The sequence below is a fragment of the Rhinatrema bivittatum genome, chromosome 4, assembly GCF_901001135.1.
Source record: "Rhinatrema bivittatum chromosome 4, aRhiBiv1.1, whole genome shotgun sequence".
NCBI classification, from domain to species: Eukaryota; Metazoa; Chordata; class Amphibia; order Gymnophiona; family Rhinatrematidae; genus Rhinatrema; species Rhinatrema bivittatum.
Genome location: NC_042618.1, coordinates 357,669,848 through 357,690,325, shown reverse-complemented (window position 1 = coordinate 357,690,325; position 20,478 = coordinate 357,669,848). Strand labels below are relative to the sequence as shown.

The window sequence follows — 20,478 nt, the reverse complement described above, 5'->3', positions numbered from 1 at the left end:
AATTCCGCATATCTCTTAGCTGGCCGGCCCTTGCCAATGGGGCTTAAGGCGCATTCTACACAGTCCCAGGTGGCTTCCTGGGCGGAGTGTCACCAGATTTCTACACAAGAAATCTGTAGAGCAGCAACTTGGAAATCGTTGCATACCTTTGCATGTCATTATCGACTGGATGTCCAGGATTCCAGGGAGGGCAACTTCGGAGCAGGCGTTTTGAGAGTGGGCCTCTCTGGGTCCCATCCCAAGTAATTTAAGCTCTGATACATCGCATGAGTCTGGACTGATCCGGTACGTACAGGGAAAAGAAAATTAGGTCTTACCTCTGTTAATTTTCGTTCCTGTAGTACCAAGGATAAGTCCAGAGTCCCGCCTAATTCTGCATTGTTCGGAGAGTCCGCTCTTCTCTAAGTCTGCCCTACTTTTGATTTGGTAGAATTTTTTTCTACCTGTCTATCTCTGTTTCGGGTCAGGCTCTTTGTTGGGGGTAGTGACCGGTTACACTTCTTGTATATAGTTAGTTTACGGTTGGGGATCATTCTGCTTTGACATTACGTAATACTGACAGGCTGTGGGTGGCACCCTGGTATTTATGGCAGAGAATGTCAAATCTTGCTCTGTCTCCATCTGCTGGTGCGGAGGCAAAACCCAGGAGTCTGGACTGATCCTTGGTACTACAGGAACGAAAATTAACAGAGGTAAGACCTAAATTTATTTTTGCTCTATTTTGAATCTAGTATTTGGAAAAGGGAGGAGGATGATAGTAAATTTCAACCTCATGTTCAGAATTAAGAGAATTTGGGAAAAGGAAAGAGAGCCACATACATATTCTTTGTTTCAAATGAAACCATAAATATGAAGAGAATATTCAGGATTTTTAAAAACTTTATGTCAAGTATAAATCTTTGTTAGAAAGTGCATGAGGGAGGGAGGCAGGGGTGGATTGCAGGAAAATATCAGCCTGGAGGATTTTTTTCAAAACCTGCCCACAAGGTTTCTGACTCCCTTGTGCATTTTCCCTGCAGCAGGTGTTTCAACAGTTCCCAAAAGCACACAAAACTGACCTTTCATAGGTATATCATGTGACCTGGAGCCTGGCAGAACTGAGCCAAAAAATCTCCAACATAAATATCTAAATTTCTGTAAATGACTAAGTAGTAGAACACATCTTAGACCAGAGGTGAGCAAATGGAGCTGCGTGCCCTCTTCCATCCATGCAATAGGTTGCCATCCACCTGCAAGACTGGTTACATCTCTCATAATTAAATCTTGGATTCCTGGTCTGGTATTAATATCTTTTGCCAACCAATCAGCTCTTAAACCAGTTGCCAAGTTGTCTCTTAGATACAAAAGACACTCACATACACACTCTTGCTTTGTGTTATGGGTGTGTCATAGAGAAAGTGTGTGTACAGGTGTCTTTCTGTTTCAGAGAGAAAGACACCCACACATACACACTCACTCTCTGACACACATTCTGTCATTGTGCTGCCAAATGATTATCTAAAACGTTTTTGCTTGCTGCCAGCCTTTCGCCAGCCTGCAGGCACCCTCTCCCTCTCCCTTTCCCTTTCCCATTCACATTCCCACCCTCACTTCAGGAAATTCATTGTTTCCTAGCGTGTAGCTAGATGGACTCAGGACCAATGAATATAGTGCTCTTCTGCTAGCAGATGGGAGACGGAGTCAGATTTCAAAGCTGACGTCACTCTAGATATACCTCTGCAGTAACCTCAGCTCTTCAGTATCTCTCCGTCTCCTAGCAGATGCGGACACTATCCCACACACTAGAATAGTGTTAACAAATACAGCAAAGAAGAATGAAAAAAATTACCTTAAAGAAGATCGAGCCCTGCTCTCCTGCAGTGAAATCTAAGGGTCCCTCCCCCAGTTGAGAATTCCTGAGGTGATTTCCAATATCCCTCACAGGTGTGCCTTGGTCCGGTAGCCGGATCCCAGCGTGGACTTTACCCCCAGAGTGGCTGAAAGGCAGTTGGTGCAAAACAGAGTGCGGTGGTGAAGGTAAAGCCCTCTCCCCCCGCAGCTGGAGACCGTCCCGGCTCTCGATCGGTAAGCGCCAAGACCAGGTAAGCAGAAAACTTTAAATCAGGTCTCCGAGGCTCGCATTGCCATACCGATTTGAATTACTTCCCAGCGAGGGTAAAAAGGGAGCACCGATCAGGTTGAGCAGCCCTGGTTGATCCACGTGGAGACCCTCGGGGGCGCTATCTTACGCACGGGGGCGTCGGCGCCATCTTCCCTTCTCGACAAGCGGTACGTGCGGGGCAGGCCGGGAAGCCGATGCGCCTAACATGCGCACATCCAATACAGTTGCGGCACAGCTGTGCGCACAACGGCGCCCATAACCGCACGCACAACCGAGCGCACCCCGCACACAAAACTACACGCACAGCCGCGTTTACAGCTACACGTGTGCATTGAAACTAGAGACAATGGCACCGGCACCCAAGAAGGCCAGAAGGCACTCTGTTTGCTCAGCCTGCCATATAAGAGCCACGCAGCCGGAACTGGAGTCCTGCCTGTGCCAGCATTGCGAGGAAGCCCAGGGGAAACCAAAGCCTGCTTGGTCCCTCACTGTCAGGGGAAGGGTCCGGAACTACTACAGACGATAGTTCCCCGGATCTATGCATCTCAGAGATGGCCTCTCCACAAGAGGGCACCTCAGAGTCTCCTACGCCGACTCCCCCTGGGACTAACATGGATCCAGGGACCTTCTCCTGATTAGAATTTTTCCAAGGGCTGCAAGCCTTCAATCAGGTGCAATCAGCCCCGGCTGCACCCCGGGCTCAACCCCTGCCGGAAGCGCAAGATCCTCCCGACCCTACTCAGATGCCTCGAGGCGTGCCTCGCCTAACCAAGAATTTCCCTGACAGGGACCCAGACACCTCAGTTGATGATGGTGACTCCCTGGAAGAAGGAGAAATTCCTCCAGGCCTGGAACCATACTGAACCATGCTTCACTTCTTCCACAAGGATGAACTACCAGCCCTTGTTTCCTAGACTCTGAAGACTCTGGGTATTCCAGGCACGGACCCGATGACGGAACCAAAGAAGAACCCCATCCTGGTGTCCCTTCGTAAAGCCTCATTCTACTTCCCAATGATGGAAGCCATCCAGGAACTGATTGACCTGGAATGGGATGCCCCGGGGGACAGCTTCAAAAGGTATCGGGCCTTGGAAGCCCTAAACCCCCTAGAACCAGGGACCAAGGAGCGCCTGCATTTCCCGAAAGTGGACGCCATGGTCTGTGCTGTCTCAAAGCGAACAACGATTCCTGTTGAGGGAGGGGCTGCTTTGAAGGATACTCAGGATAGACGATTGGAATCCATCCTTAAACAGGCCTTCGGCGCAAGAGCAATGACTCTGCAGATAGCTTCCTGCTGTGCACTGGTGGCATGTTCCTGCTTGTTCCTCTCGAGAGAGGCAAATAACTCCGGAACATATACCGGTGAGACAGTGGAACCTGCAGCAGCCTTCCTGACGGAAGCAAGCTGAGACCTGGTGCGCACCTCAGCCAGAGGTGTAGCCTCGGTAGTGGCAGCCAGAAGACAACTATGGCTATGGAATTGGTCTGCTGATGCGACATCTAAAGCGAATCTCACAAGAATGCCCTTTAAAGGATCTTTCTTGTTCGGAAGCGAATTGGAGAAATTAGCCAGCAAATGGGGCGAATCCCCAGTGCCTCGGCTACCCTAAGATAGGAATAAAAGATCTCAGCATCCCTCACCCAGAAGAACCAAGGGCAGAGGCTTGCAACGCTTTAGCCCCTACAGGAACTCGCAGTTCCAGGCACCTCGTCCCTCCGGAAGGTCCCAGCCCTTTCGGAACCGACAGACCAAGAGAGGAGCAGGCCCAGAGGCAGGATCCAGCCATGCTCCACAATGAGAATGGGCCAACCCATCCACAGGAAGAGGAAATAGGGGGTCGACTTGCCCTCTTCTACCAAAGATGGGTCGAGATCACGTCGGACAAATGGATACTAAACATCATTCGAGAAGGCTACTCTCTGGAGTTCCGCAGCATCCCTCGAGACAGATTTATGATGTCACCCTGCCACTCCCACTCCAAGAGACTGGCAGTAGAAACCACTCTAACCAGGCTACTCAGTCTGAAGGCAATAACTCCAGTCCCCACGCCCCAACAAAATACGGGGCACTATTCCAGCTATTTTATCATTCCCAAGAAGTCTAGTATTAAACTTCCTAGCTGGGGCTTCCTTCAGACCAACACACGGTCTGTCACTATGCCTCTTAACATTGAAGACAGTATTCCTGGTGCAATATGTTCAGCTCATCGCATCTCCGAACTACAGTCAGTATCCTGTCGAGAACCATTCCTGGAACCATACAGCTGTGCACTTTCCCTTCCTTCTTTCCGAAAGTAGTTTCCGAGCTTCACTTGAACCAAACCATCTCCGGATGAACATAAGGACTCGGAAGACTCGTGCCTTCTTCGCCATCTAAATGTCGGCAGACTCCTAGTTCGGTACCTGGAAAGATCGGAACTGGTGCGCAAAACGGATCGCTTGTTTGTCCTTCATAGCGGGAAGAAACAAGGAAAAGTGGCCTCGTGGGCAACCATAGCCCACTGGATCAAGGAAATAATCAAGGCGGCCTACATAGAGGCAGGGTAGTGGTAAGGGCCCAGGAAGTTTCTTGGGCATAAACCAAGCTACTGTCACCTGCCGAGATCTATCGGGTGGCAATGTGGTCCTCCATACACACTTTCACCAGGTTCTACCACCTGGATGTTCAGGCCCGGGAAGACGTAGCCTTCACAAGGGCAGTACTAAGTGGGCCATGGGCAGCCTCCCGCACTGTCTGGGAGTAGCTTTTGTACATCCCATTGGTCCTGAGTCCATCTGGCTACACGCTAGGAAATGGAGAAATTACTTACCTGATAATTTCATTTTCCTTAGTGTAGACAGATGGACTCAGCATCCCTCCCACGGTTGCCCCAGAAAAGGAGAACCTCTGATAGAAAACCTCGAGACTAAGCAAATACGGGTAAGCCGCGGCCTACCCCTAATTCAAGACACCCACAGTTTGTCTGGTGTCTGCATTAATTGGTTGAGTGCACTGGCGGTCTCCAGTTTGGAAATTAGCTGAACCAGTTCAAGTTTTAATCAAGTTTAATCAAGTTATTTAAGTAAAGATATATGCACAATGGCTTTTCAAAGAGAATACTGAAGAGCTGAGGTTACTGCAGGGGTATATCTAGAGTGATGTCAGCTTTGAAATCTGACTCTGTCTCCCATCTGCTAGCAGAAGAGCACTATACCCATTGGTCCCGAGTCCATCTGTCTACACTAAGGAAAACGAAATTATCAGGTAAGTAATTTCTCCATTTCCACAGCCAAGCTGACCCTTTCAGGAGGAAAGCCCAGTCTATAGCAGCCTCCCCAACACTGCACAGACACTTCCTTTTGGCTCACCCCATCCCTTTTTGTGACTGTAGCTTGCCTCCACTTCTCCATACCCCTACCACCATTCCAGTGTATTCCCATTGACTGAGTGCTGCAGAGTCTGCTGCTTTTCTAGTTCCCCATGCTCTGCACTACCCACCGACTCTAAAGGAGGGGAGGAGAGACCAGACTAATCTATGCTGTTCCTCCAGGGCTTAAAAAGAAAAATGAAGCCCTGGCCTAGACTGGAGAGAGGCACATGACTCAAAGCAGCACAGCGCCATAATCCTACTTTCCCACCTGGATCCAGTGCAACCAGGGCTGGGGCCCCTTCCTCCCCACATACAATTAAAAATGATGAATTTATAACAATTTTTACATTTAAAAAGCCATTGAAAGTATAGTCTTATGAGGTAAAAGTATCACTTAACGGCAAGTACATTATATTTACATGCACTGTTGTGGTGCCATCCAGAAAACCCTGCAAAATAAAAAAAAATAGAGACACTTTGATCCCATATTGCATTAAGCCTATTGTAACACATTGGGTATGGGTTCAGCTCTCAGAAAGCCTTGTGTAAACTGAATTACAATTAACATGTAGTAAAACACAAATATCAATACGGCAGTAATAGCCAGATTTCAAACAGTGACAACCTTATCTGAAAAGGCAATACTGCAGATATTACACCAGGCCCTAAAACACCAATCTGGAAACCAGAACACGCTAAGTTGCTAAAGATCCCTACACAGAAATTACATTCTAGCAGAATACCTCACCTCTGTCACACATGCAGAACACAGATTGACCTTCACCAAATACAGAATAAAGAGACCATAATGTATAAATAGAAATGTGCAAACAAAAACAGAATTGAAAATTGCAACAAGCTAGATCCTATATACAGTGCAACAGTGGAAAATGAAAAACAGTACAATTCCTCATAAAAAAAAATAATAAACAAATCAAGAAATATGAATCAGCAATAGTAAAGCCATACTTATAAAAAGGATAAGTATTACAAAACAACTGAACATCCAATAATAAAACTCAAATAAAACTTTTAAAATATTTTATTGGATTTTAAGAAATCCAAAAAATCCATCCTCCCCGTGTGATCGGCGCTGACCCATCGGGGTCAAGGGAGGCGGACAAGTCCTCAGCCTCCCGTTCGGCAAGCGGCCTGCTCCGAAAAAAAGATCCGGAGCCCCGAACCGGCCCGGCGCAGGAGGGACACGCGGTAAGCCCGCCCACCTCCAGACGTCATCTAAAGTGCCCTTAAAGGGCCCACGACGCTCCCAGGCCGGCCATCCTTCCCGCGCATTTGGCGCTGACCCATCAGGGTCAGGGGAGGCGGACAAGTCCTCGGCCTCCCGTTCGGCAAGCGGCCCGCACCGAAAAAAAAGATCCGGAGCCCCGAACCGGCCCAGCGCAGGAGGGACACGCGGTAAGCCCGCCCACCTCCCGACGTCATCTAAAGTGCCCTTAAAGGGCCCACGACGCTCCCAGGCGTCGCGCGCCTAAGGAGCGCGACAAAGGGGTCTGCCCCTTTGTGCGCACCAGTCCTGAGAGCACTCTCCCTGGCCCATCTTAAACCCTACTAAATAGCTCCTCTCCCCTCCAGCCAGAGCTAGGTACAAGCTGATCGCAGCCTCTTCCCTCTCCTCCAACCCACCTAAACTTACACGGTCCAGGAACCTTTACACCCAGCGTAACTTTAAGCCTCAATCCAAAGCTGAGCCACAATTTCCGGTCATCCCCAGGGACGAAGCTACATACCAAACAACTTCATCGCCCCCCTAGGCGGCCATCAGCTACCATCAGTCTCATAGGCCTCCCACCTTCACCTATCATAACCCTCCCAATAGAGCATTTTTAAGACCACACTAACCCCATAACAGAATATCAGATTCTACCGGAAGCATGTTGCATATTTACCCTATCCCCATCTTATATCACCGACACCTTATCCGCATCAAATCACTACCTCAATCTCTGAGACATTCACCTAGAAGCCTTATCCCCATCATGACCTTTCCCATCACACAGCTACTAGGGCTCACGCTATTTACTCTAACCTTCTTAAACGCTCAATCACTCACAAAGAAAACACATATCCTAAAAGATTATCTCCTGGACTCAAAGCCAGACATCTGCGCATCACAGAAACCTGGCTCAAAAACTCAGACATTGCACTAATAAATCAACTGCCATTACATATATATGACATCTTCTCCCTTCCCAGACTAAAAAAAATGAGGAGGCGGCCTTCTACTAGCAGCCAAAAAAGAACTCAGGCTCTCCATACACCCTAACAAGACTTCTACTAAACTAGAATTAGGTCTCTTCAAGTCCAATCAGCTTCAAATTCTATTGGTATATGCCCCCCCAGGGCTATTGGACACTGATGTCTCCCCACTCATTGAAACCATAGTAAAATACCTTAACACAGACTCCCCAGCTATGATCTTGGGTGACTTTAACCTTCACGTCGACTCCACACCGACCTCACCCAACTGTGAGACCTTCTTCACCACCCTTAGGGCTATGGACTTCAGACAAATAATCGACAAACCCACCCACAGAGCGGGACATACCCTAGACCTCATCTTTATAAACTCCAGCCTATTGCACTCTCTCGCTCCGGAATGCATCCCAGTCCCCTGGTCGGACCACTCACTGATATCCACTACCTTTATGTTAAAAGAAGGCCTGAACCCCCCTAACACCCACTCTACCATCCACTTCAGGAAAACCTGCGCATCAGATGTACTCAGTGAACACCTAGCCAAAGAACTACCTAACTTGGACCTCTCTAACCCGAATTCAGCCCTTCTCACATGGCACGATATCACAGAAACAATAGCCAATAAACTCTGCCCTCCTGCAGCCAAAATAATCAAACTGACCCCAAAAAGAAAACAACCGTAGTTTTCCCCGGAACTTAAGAAGATGAAACAAGATTTCAGACACAAGAAACGCAAATGGCGTAAGGCGCCATGCGACAGTACACTGTCTGATTATAAATATACCCTCCACAGCTACAGGAGCTCCATTTTACGTTCTAAAAGAGACTTCTACGCCAGCGGGATTCATGACCTCCGATTTGACACTAGAGCGCTATTCTCTTATGTCTCTCAACTTACCAAAACCACTCCCCAAGCCATCACTGATGACCAAGCTCAAACCAAAGCTAACGAACTCGCCCTCTTCTTTCAGAAAAAAGTTTCCAACATACTAGCTCTCCTCCCCACCAACACGACCCCTCCTCAGTTACCACTCACCAGATCATCTAATACCGGAGCTATCCAGTTACCGCTCACCAGATCATCTAATACCGGAGCTATCCTCGACACCTTTGACCCCACCTCCGCTTTAGAGATCAAGTCCTTACTAAAAAGACTGAAACCGTCTAGCAAAACTACTGCTACTGCTACTGCTACTGCTACTGATCCCAGACACCATCTCCAAACCCCTGGCCGATATAATAAACTGTTCCTTATCACACGGAATATACCCTGACACGCTAAAAATGGCCACCCTCAAACCGCTCCTGAAGAAACCTAACCTATACACAAAAGAACTCACCAACTTCCGTCCTATTTCTAATCTCCCTTTTGTTGCCAAACTCACGGAGAAACTGGTCAATACTCAACTCTCGGATTACCTAGAAGAAAACAAAATTCTATACCCTTCTCAACATGGCTTCCGCAAGTCGCTAAGCACAGAAACACTCCTTATCTCCCTTACCGACGACATCATCATGGGACTAGACAAAGGACATTCTTTCCTACTGGTACTTCTGGACATCTCAGCCACATTCGATACCGTCAACCACTCCATTCTCTTAAATCGCCTTTCAGACATTGGTCTATCAGGAACAGTCCACAGATGGTTCAACTCCTTCCTCACTAATAGAGGCTACAAAGTTAAAATCAACAATAAAGAATCCCCTTGCATCAAATCATCATCAGGAGTTCCCCAAGGCTCCTTACTGTCCCCCACACTCTTCAATATTTACCTCCTTCTCCTCTGCCAGCTGCTAACAAATCTAAAATTAAAACATTACCTTTACGCCGACGACGTTCAAATTCTGATCCCCATAACTGAATCGCTTACTGAAACACTCATATTCTGGGAAAACTGCCTCCAATCCATCAACCTCCTCCTCACCAGTCTAAACCTGGTTCTTAACACAGCCAAAACCGAACTCCTCCTCATCTCCTCAAATCACACTGACATTCCTCCACAGACTTCGTTCAATACCATGATCACGCAAGTAAGAGACCTCGGTGTAATCCTCGACAACCATCTGAACCTAAAGAAATCCATTAACAACACTACCAAGGACTGCTTCTTCAAACTACAAGTGCTAAAAAGACTCAAACCCCTCCTACATTTCCAAGATTTCAGGACAGTCCTCCAAACTCTGCTTTTTTCCAAGTTAGACTACTGCAACGCTCTTCTTTTGGGTCTCCCCTCCTCCACAACAAAACCACTCCAAATGCTCCAGAACTCGGCGGCCAGAATCTTAACAAACACCAACCGCATTGATCACATCGCACCCATCCTCAGGAACCTACATTGGCTCCCAATAAACTATAGAATCTTACACAAGTCCCTCACCATCATTCACAAAACCAACCACAAACAGCTTCAACTCGATCTGCAGATTCCTTTCAAACTTCACACTTCTACAAGACCCATCAGAGAAAGGTACAAAGGAACACTACACATTCCCGCAACTAAAGCCACCCTACGTATAACCACCAGAGAACGGGCATTCTCGACTGCAGGACCTGCCATCTGGAACACCTTGCCTACGGATCTCAGACTTGAACCCTGCCTTTTAACATTTCGGAAAAAACTTAAAACCTGGCTATTCTTACAAGCCTTCCCGCAACAGATTTGAACTATGAATAAAAGACATGTAGGAAAGCACTCCTTATAGATCCAGGCATCCCCTAGTTTACCACTTGTTTAAGTCCTTCTCCTTTTTTCTGTAGCCGCTTGCTACCTCGATGTCCAAGTTCACTCCACCTTGTTTTTTGTAACTTTGCCTCTTGTTCAATGTTAAGTTAAGTTAATGTTTACCCCTTGTTCCATGTAAACCGGCATGATATGATATGCATCATGAATGCCGGTATAGAAAAGCATTAAATAAATAAATACATTTTTTAAACTGACACATCAGATAACAAGCAATAAATAAAACCAATAAGAAAAAAAAATCCCTTGCTTTCTATACTTTCCAGTCATTCTGAGATTCTTCTGGATTAGTGCACAAACTTTGTCTTCCCTCATGTACATGCTGACACACACACATATAATCCCTTGCACCCACTGACACATTCTCACGCACGCACACACACACACATATTCCTTTGCGCCCCCTGTAACCTACACAAACATGCATGCTCTCTCGCACCCGCTGACAATGCTCCCTCACACCAGCTGAAACACACACGTACTCCCTTGAATGTGCTTACACATACGCACACGTATACATGCTCCCTCACACGCTCCCATTATTTCTCTTCTCTCCTGCCCTCTGAATATGTTAAAAAAATAAAATTTCCTAGCGTGGACTCAGGACCAATGGGTATAGTGTACCCCTGATAGCAGTTAGAGACTGACGTCAGCCCTAGTACATATACCCCTGCAGGAAGTGCAGCTCTTCAGTATTTTCCGTCTCCATAGCAGTTAGGGTCTACCTGCATGCTCTCACAGCATTAGAGTAAAATCAAGGGAGAAAACCCAAAATAAGAAGAAATTTTCCTCTACAGACGAGCCCCGCTCTCCTGCGGTGACACCCTCTGGTCCCTCCCCCAGTTGAGAATTCCCGAGGTGATTTCCGTGGTCCCTCGGAGGTAAGCCTCAGTCCGGCGGCCGACCCTCGGCAGGGACCTAGCCCCCGATTTCGGGTGCGGCTGAGAGGTAGCGGGTGCAACCTCGAGCACGGTGGTGAAGGTATTTGCCCTCTCCCCCCGCAGCTGGAGACTGCCCGGAATGAAACCGGGAAGCGCCAAAGACTAGGTAAGGTATAAATCTTCTTTAAAGACTCCGGTCTCCGAAGTTCGAGGAGTCACACAGGTCGCCGACTGGGACCAGTGCCACCGGGTTCATTCACCCTAGCAGGGCTAGACCCCGGTTAGATGCAAGGGTCCTCCCACGTGGAGACCCTCCGAGGTGGTCGCCATATTGCCCGTGTGGTCACCATCACCATTTTGGCCCTATTCGCCGCCCTGTCCGCCGTCGCAAGCCGTGCACACAAATTTACTAGTGCGCACAACGTTACACGCACAAGTACCGTGCGCGCAAGATACGCGCGTATCACGCGCTTACTGGGCCGGGCGCATAACTGCGACTTGTGCGCACACCAGAGCGCACATCCTGAGCGCACACCCAATCCACACGCACAGCTTCGACGCACCGGAGCGCATAACAGAATTTATGCGCCTATATCCATGGCACCACCGGAAAAGGAGCTCAAGGCTCAGGGCCTCTGCCCAGCATGCCACATCAGAGCCTCACAGCACGAAGAGGCAGACGCACTGTGTATCCAGTGCGAGGAGGCCCTGGGAGATCCAGCCCAGGGCCAGCCCCAACCGGGACTGAGTGCTAGCTCCTCAATAAGTACCCCGGACCTAGCGAACCCCAGCGGGACCCCCTCTCAAATGGGTCCCCCCAGGGACACAACTCCTCCTAGCTTGGACCCAGCGTCTATCTCCTGGGTGGAATTCTTCAAAGGCCTGCACGCCTTCGTTCACATGCAGACGGAGCCTCCGATAACACGGCCACAGCCTCCACCAGAGGATCTTTACGCCCCGGGCCCCTCTAGGCCCAGAGAAGTGAATCCACCGCCCTACGGGAACACGGACAGCTCTGAGGAGGAGTGAGAGCCCCTGGAGGAGGGGGAACTTCCTCCGGGGACAGAGCCTCACCGGACCATGAGGCGCTTCTTCACAAAGGACGAGCTTCCAGACTTGGTCACCCACAACCTGAAGGAACTTGCTATCCCGGGCACAAGTGCCTCGGAGGAGCCTAAGACGAATCCCCTGCTAGAGGGACTCCGTCAGACCTCCCGCCATTTCCGCCTGTTACAAGCTGTCCAACAGCTAATTGACCTGGAATGGATTGCTCCAGAGCCTACTTTCAAAGGGGGACTATGGCAGCCATGTACCCTCTGGACCCGGTGGCCAAAGACCTTCTGACATGCCCAAAAGTGGATGCCATGGTCTGTGCGGTCTCGAAGCTCACTACTATCCCAGTGGAGGGAGGAGCAGCACTCAAAGATGCTCAAGACAGACGTCTGGAATCCATCCTTAAACAGTCCTTTGATGTCACCCTGCTGCACCGTGGTGACACATGCCTGCCTTCACAGACCAGGAGCAACACCCCTGGGGAAGCCATGGAACCAGCAGAATCATTCCTCGCCGATGCTGCTTCTGATCTGGTGCTCACTGCAGCTAGAGGAGTGTCATCAGCGGTGGCAGCCAGGAGGCAACTCTGGCTCCGAAGCTGGTCGGCCGACCCGTCTTCCAAAACGAGACTCACAAGGATGCCCTTCAAGGGATCCCTCCTGTTAGGCAGCGAGCTAGAGAAACTTGCTAACAAATGGGGCGCGTCCCCACTGCCGCGGCTATCGGAGAACAGGAATAAGAGAAACCAGCAACCCTTCTCCCGATCCTCCAGGGGCAGAAGTTCACAGCGCTTCAATCCATACTGAAACACTTATCAAGTGCCTCGTCCTACAGGTAGGAATCAGTCCTTTCAGAACAAGCACAACAAAAGGGGAACCAGCTCAGGCCCAGGCCCCAGCCGCACCCCACAATGAGAATCAGCCGACCCGTCCAAAGGAAGAAGCCATAGGGGGCAGACTTGCCCTATTCTACCAAATATGGGTCGAGATAACTTTGGACAAGTGGGTCCTAACCATCATTCGAGAGGGGTATTACCTGGATTTCCTCCGAACTCCCCCGGACAAGTTCATGGAATCCCCCTGCCACGATCCCTCCAAGAGGGTGGCAGAGGAAGCTACACTGACCAGATTACTGGCCCTAGAGGCCATAACCCCAGTGCCTCCGCAACAAATAAATACTGGGCATTATTCCATTTATTTTATTGTCCTGAAGAAAGAGGGACGTTCAGGCCCATTCTGGACCTCAAGTCGGTCAACCGTCAACTGAGGATTCCCCGCTTCCGCATGGAAACCCTACGCTCTGTAATAAGGGCGATACAACCGGGAGAGTTTCTCACATCCCTGGATCTGTCGGAAGCTTACCTACACATTCCAATCCAGCAAGAACATCAGCGCTTCCTACGCTTCAAAATCTTGGACCGTCACTACCAGTTCCAGGCACTACCCTTCGAGTTAGCCACAGCACCCCGTACGTTCACCAAGATCATATTGGTGGCGGCAGCACTGAGGAAGGAAGGAATCCTCGTACACCCTTACCTAGATGATTGGTTGATCATGGCGAAATCCCTGGAGGAAAGCCACCAGGCAACCAACAGAGTCAAAACTCTACTGGAGAGCCTCGGATGGGTGGTCAACACAAACGAGAGCTGTCTGCAGCCCTCACAGTCTCTCGAATACTTAGGAGTCCGATTCGACACCAAAGAAGACAAGGTCATCCTGACACCGACAAGGAGGTCAAAACTGAGGAACCAGTTGCAAACCCTGCTGAGCAAACCTCGCTCCACAGCATGGGATTACCTACAAGTCCTCTGTCTCATGGCATCCACACTGGAAGTAGTGCCATGGGCACGAGCTCACATGAGACCTCTACAGCGCTCACTCCTATCGCGATGGAATCCACTGTCCCAGAACTACACCGTACGTCTACAGCTCCCGGGCAGAGTTCGGACCCAACTACGATGGTGGCTACAAGACTGCCACCTGAGCCAGGGAACAAGACTATCCTCACCGACCTGGATCCTGCTCACCACGGATGCCAGCCTACGAGGATGGGGAGCACACTGCGAAGAGATAACCGCCCAAGGGCAGTGGAACGCAGAAGAGTCGGGATGGAACATCAATCGCCTAGAAGCCCGGGCAGTCAGACTAGCCTGCCTATGGTTCGGTCACAGGCTCCGAGACAAAGCGGTCAGAGTAATGTCGGACAATGTTACAACAGTGGCCTACATCAACCGTCAGGGAGGAACCAGAAGCCAACAGGTGTCTCTGGAAATAGACCCCCTAATGTCGTGGGCAGAGGTGAATCTCCAGGAGATTTCGGCCGTCCACATCGCCGGGAAAGACAACATCACGGCGGATTACCTCAGCAGAGAAAGTCTAGACCCAGGAGAATGGAAGCTGTCGACCGCAGTGTTCCAACTGATAGTGAACCATTGGGGATCACCAACCAGGGACCTCCTGGCAAACCGGTTCAACACCCAGGTGCCCAGTTTCTTCAGCCGCAGGCGGGAACCCCACTCCCTGGGAATCGACGCCCTGGTACAGGCCTGGCCACAGGAGACTCTGTTATACGCTTTCCCACCGTGGCCCCTATTGGGCGCCATCATTCACAAGATAGAACAACACAGGGGACCAGTACTTCTGGTGGCCCCAGACTGGCCAAGAAGACCGTGGTATGCAGACATGCGAAGACTATTGACAGGGACCCCCCTGCACTACCCCCTCACAGAGACCTGTTCCAACAAGGACCGATCCTCCACGAGGATCCAGCTCGATTCTCTCTTACGGTCTGGCCATTGAGAGGGCCCGCCTGAGAAAGAGCGGATACCCGGAGGCTGTAATTGACACCCTACTCCAAGCACGCAAGTTCTCCACATCTCTAACATACATAAGAATTTGGAGGGTATTCGAAGCCTGGTGCGAGGATCACAACATTACCACGCTCAGTCAAAATCCCTGCGGTCTTGGAATTCCCTCAGAACGGCCTACAGAAGGGATTGTCCCTCAACTCCATCAAGGTACAGGTGGCCGCATTGACATGCTACGGAACCAAGAGCAACAGCATAGCCTCTCACCCGGATGTTTCCCGCTTTCTGAAAGGAGTTAAGCATATCCGACCATCCCTAAAGTGGCTGGTACCTCTTTGGAACCTCAACTTGGTTCTGGATTTCTTAGCAGGAGCCTCTTTCATAGAAACATAGAAATGACGGCAGAAGAAGACCAATCGGTCCATCCAGTCTGCCCAGCAAGCTTCACACTTCTTTTTTCTCATACTTATCTGTTTCTCTTGGCTCTTAGTAACCTTAGGTTCTATTACCCTTTCAGCCCCACTATTAATGTAGAGAGCAGTGATGGAGCTGCTTCCAAGTGAAATATTAAGTTTGATTAGTTGGGTAAACGGCAGCATAGCTCTCTGCCGTTGAAGCAGAGAGCAATGCTGGATATGCGTGAAGTATTAGTTTTTCTTCTCCCCTGCCGTTGAAGCAGGGAGCTATGCTGGATATGCATTGAAAGTGAAGTATGCCTTGAAAGTCACATTAACTATCATCAAATATTGAAAAGCCTAATAATTGGTAATTGAATAAGCCTAATAATTGGTAATACCTATAGCCCATGAAACCCATCCCTGGGTTTTTTTTGTTTTGTTTGTTTGTTTTTCTTTTTTTAATTGGGAGATGGCAGCCCTCCATCCTTCCGCTCCGTGAAGGTAGAACACCAACCACTGGCCACTGGCATCCCGCTCCATGAATGCCTCTGTGGCTACTGCCACTCCATGCAGTGTTTTGCTGCCTGCTCTTTATACGCGTCCTCTAGACCTGATGGATCCACAGTGTTTATCCCACGCCCTTTCAGACCTCTCCGCGGCCTGTCTCTCTGACTATTAACATTGAAGACAGCCTTCCTACTGGCAGTTTGTTTGGCCCATTGTATATCCGAGCTACAAGCACTGTCCTGTCGTGAGCGGTTTCTCAGGCTCACTCCGGGAACCATCCAGTTACGCACGGTTCCCTCGTTCCTCCCCAAAGTGGTGTCTGTCTTCCATCTCAACCAAACCATCTCGCAACCATCGCCAGATGAACATAAGAATTCGGAAGAGGCCAGAAGTCTACGCCTCCTCAACATCAGCAGACTCCTATCCAGATCCCTGAAATGTCAGAATCTGTACGAAAGACAGACCATCTGTTCGTCCTTCACAGCGGGAATAAGCAAGGGGAAGCGGCCTCACGAGCAACCATAGCCCGCTGGATCAAAGAAGTCATCAAGGCGGCCTATGTAGACGCAGGCAAGCCACCGCCTTTACAAGTCAAGGCCCATTCTATTAGAGCCCAGGCAGTGTCCTGGGCGGAAACCAAGATGCTGTTACCTGCCGAGATCTGCAGGGCGGAAACATGGTCCTCCATTCACACCTTCTCCAGGTTTTACCTCCTGGATGTTCAGGCTCGGGAAGACACAGCATTTGCAAGGGCAGTACTAAGTGGGTCACAGGCAGCCTCCCACCCGGTTCGGGAGTAGCTTTTATACATCCCATTGGTCCTGAGTCCATCTGCTACACGGTAGGAAATGGAGAAATTACTTACCTTATAATTTTGTTTTCCTTAGTGTAGACAGATGGACTCAGCAACCCACCCACGGCTGCCGTTACTCATGGACTTCTCAGGGGACATCCCCGGGAGCGCATGAATCAAGGGTAAGCCATGCTTCCTTCTTCTAGTACACCCACCCTACCGGGTGTTGACATTTCCCTGTTGAGGGCACTGGCGGTCTCCAGCTATAGCCAGTTCAACCAGTTCAAGTTAATCAAGTTAAACAAATTATAAAGTTAATCACGTTAATCAAGTTCTGAAGTTATTAAAGTTATTCAAATTAGTCAGTCTCACATATATCCACAATGCTTTTCGAGGAGAATACTGAAGAGCTGCACTTCCTGCAGGGGTATATGTACTAGGGCTGACTTCAGATTGAGATCTGGTCCGTCTCCAACTGCTAGCAGGAGTACACTATACCCATTGGTCATGAGTCCACCTGTCTACACTAAGGAAAACGAAATTATCAGGTAAGTAATTTCTCCATTTTTTTTTTTTACTTATGTTGATGGTTAGCCTGATGGCCCTGCTGGGGAAAGAGATAAGGAGAAAGGCCCAATGCATGGCCCCCAACATAAGTGGGTCTTTGGCAGAAATTAATGAGAGGCCTTCAGCGTGGTGAGGCAGCAGCGGGATGTCTACTGTCTCCCTCCCTCGGCAGAGACGGGGTTGTGCGGGAGTGTGTTCGCTGGCATGGTGGTGATGGGGCAGGAGCAGTCCCACAGAGATCGGCAACGCTGAGGAGAAAGGGAAAAAAACAAAAATGCAAGCCCATAAAGCTATGGCTGCAGAACAAAAAAATATATATAAAAGAGAAGCATAGGCCCTTGAAACCGCGGTTGCAGCCACTGGAAAAGCAAAAAAAAAAAAAATCAGCGGAGAATCCTCGATAGGGGCAAGAACAGCCTACTGACAGGGCTGGGTGTTCAACGCAGCGGCTCCGCAGACCTGGGCCCCTGCAGGCAACACCAATGTCATGTGACTGCCCCGACCAGCCCAACTATGAATGCCCGAAGCCCCGATAGGCCAGTCTGCCCCTGGAGGGAGATATGATAAGAGACTGTCAGCTACCTCAGAGGTATAAATAATTGACAAGAAGGAGACTTGGGAGGAACATATGTAAATATTCACAGAATGGTGGTGGATACATGGAACAGCCTACAAGAGGATTTGATGAGGGCAAGAACAGTACCAGATTTCAAGAAAGCATGGGATAATCACAAAGGAGGAGAGGAAAAATGAGTATAATGCTGAAAATTGAGTAGGTCCTTGAGTGCAGCAAACAGGTCTGGGCTTCAAGATATCCCCAGTGAATATGCATGAGATAGATTTGCATACAATGGAGGCATGCAGGCAAATATACCTCATGCGTAATCATTTTGGCTATCCTGAAAACCAGATCTTATCTGCGACACTCGAGGACTAGAGTTGATTACCCCATTTTCCAGTATTGAAGCAGGAACGGTAAATGGGCTGATTAGATGTACCTTGTGGCCGTTATCTGCCTAAGTTCAGAGTTCATGCATATGTCTTGCTGCACCTATGTTGAAGCTAATTTTCAGAGACACACACTACCCAGATGGTTTCCCTTTTGATAATGAGCTAAGGTAAACTATGTGCACTAAAAGCACCTGTGGACTTTGCACCTGCTATCTGTGCAGTCAGCCAAGGGAGAGTGCATGTACTTCTAAAAATACCAGGTACATAAGTTTTTTTACTCCCCAGACCTAAGCACAGCCACGGGAGCACTTTTTATTAACCTGGCTAAAAGTCTGCCTGTTGTGTGCACTTTTCACTTGGCAGAAGGGGACAACTTTCAGAGAGGCCGGTTTACCTAGGTATTCACTCTTTACTTGGGGAAAGGCTTATGAAAATTGTCCTGCTCGAAGGCCAACTGGAAATCTGTTCATATGGTCTATTTTTGATTCTTCTGTTCATTTTCTATCTTTGAGAAGTGGAGCTAATGGTCTGCTCAATTTACTGTCCCCAAAGCATTTTGGTTCCACTGTCTCTCTCTGGTGGTGTAAGTAGCACAAAGACCCCCTGGAATAATTTGACATGAGAATTTCATCTAAGAAAAATTGAGCTGATTAAAAATATTCAAGCGTCCATGGTGTCAACTTGCTGCCTTACGTGATGGGTTTAATAGTGGCTTATAGTATATATGTACATCCTTTGTTACCCAGGTTACTAACTGTTGAAGCTAGGGTATAAGCCTAGAAGACTAAACCCTTATACACTGTAAACAGGGTTACTATGGCCATTCAAGTATGAAGGGCTTCTTATTGCTAGTGCTAAAATGTAACTTGAATGACATTAATTCTCTGCTTGGTGTTCACAGCTTCAATCGAATAGACATTCCTCCTTACGAAAATTACGACAAGCTGTATGAAAAGCTGCTAACAGCCATTGAAGAAACGTGCGGCTTTGCGGTGGAGTGATCAGCTGCGCAAGCTCACCAGGGACTTTTATTTATACTCCAGTCCATCACGCGGTCTCCCTTCCGCCAGGACTCCAAAAATGCTTGAAATTCCGCAAACCTTTCCTTTTAACTATAGGACACTGTGAGGGGGGTGGGGAAGGACAAGTTTTCAGGTTCTTTTTCAAGGAAAAACAATTAGTCCTCTGGCCTTTGCCATGCGACTACTCCCAGCTGCTATTTAAAACTAATATCTTGAACCTACAGAATACTGACTTTTTTCATAAGTTTCAGCAGTTCAGCAGTATTCTACTTAAAGACTACTACTATTTTTTTAAAAGGTAATCTATTCTATTTGCATATCTGATCCCTGTTGAAAAACACATACACAAGACACAAGTTCAGCATTCGGTACAAGTTACATTTTTACTAGACTAAACATGATACTGAACAGCACCTATCCCTGCTCTTTTTAATAAAATAAAAATATTGTTCTGCTTTTGTGTACAGTTGACTTTCAAGTCATTATCCTCAATGCCTCATTCACATTAACTGCAAGTTGGTTGGGTTTTTTTTTGTTTGTTTTTTTTAATGGGGACGCACTATATTCTGATTTATAAAATCATTTAAATGTTACCTAGGTGTGCTCTTTTTTTTATCTTGCAAGCATGAAGTTTCTGAAATACTCTGTATGGTTTTGTTGGATTCTTCTGCAAGATTCCTACCCTTGGCGAATTTTACTGCATTTGGTACCAGGCTTCACATTACATGTGCAAGGAACCCTTTTCTGCAAGCAAGAAGCAACTTAGATTCTTAAACCAGCTTTGTCTTAACAGCTTATTGCTGTCTAAAATGGTTTTGGTTTGCCAGCAAATAGAACATAGTGCCTTTTTTTTCTGTGTATATTTTTAGTTTCCAAAAGTATGTAGATGACATATTGAAAGCATTCTTCTGGTCATCCCTGGTTCCTGGATCACCTTTTAAAATGTGTAGTGCAATGGTCAAGCAAAGTTTTTTACATATATAATGTGCAAAATTGCATTTAAAATAAGCTGGTGTTGAAAAGCTGGTAAGCTTTGTAGTGCTTCTGACAATGTTAGGAGGATGAACAAATCAAGACAGTAGGAAGCAGAG

The 20,478-nt window shown here is 48.3% G+C and overlaps 1 protein-coding gene across 1 annotated transcript in view; it reads left to right on the top strand.

The window, feature by feature from the left end:
• Nucleotides 1-19,980, top strand: part of SMURF2 (SMAD specific E3 ubiquitin protein ligase 2) — a 316,698-nt gene extending 296,718 nt beyond the window's left edge. The window contains exon 19 of the mRNA XM_029600765.1: nucleotides 19,267-19,980. Coding sequence (XP_029456625.1) covers nucleotides 19,267-19,366 — 100 coding nt within the window. The 3' untranslated portion in view covers nucleotides 19,367-19,980. The remainder of the gene's footprint in view (nucleotides 1-19,266) is intronic.
• Nucleotides 19,981-20,478: the final 498 nt, after the last annotated feature.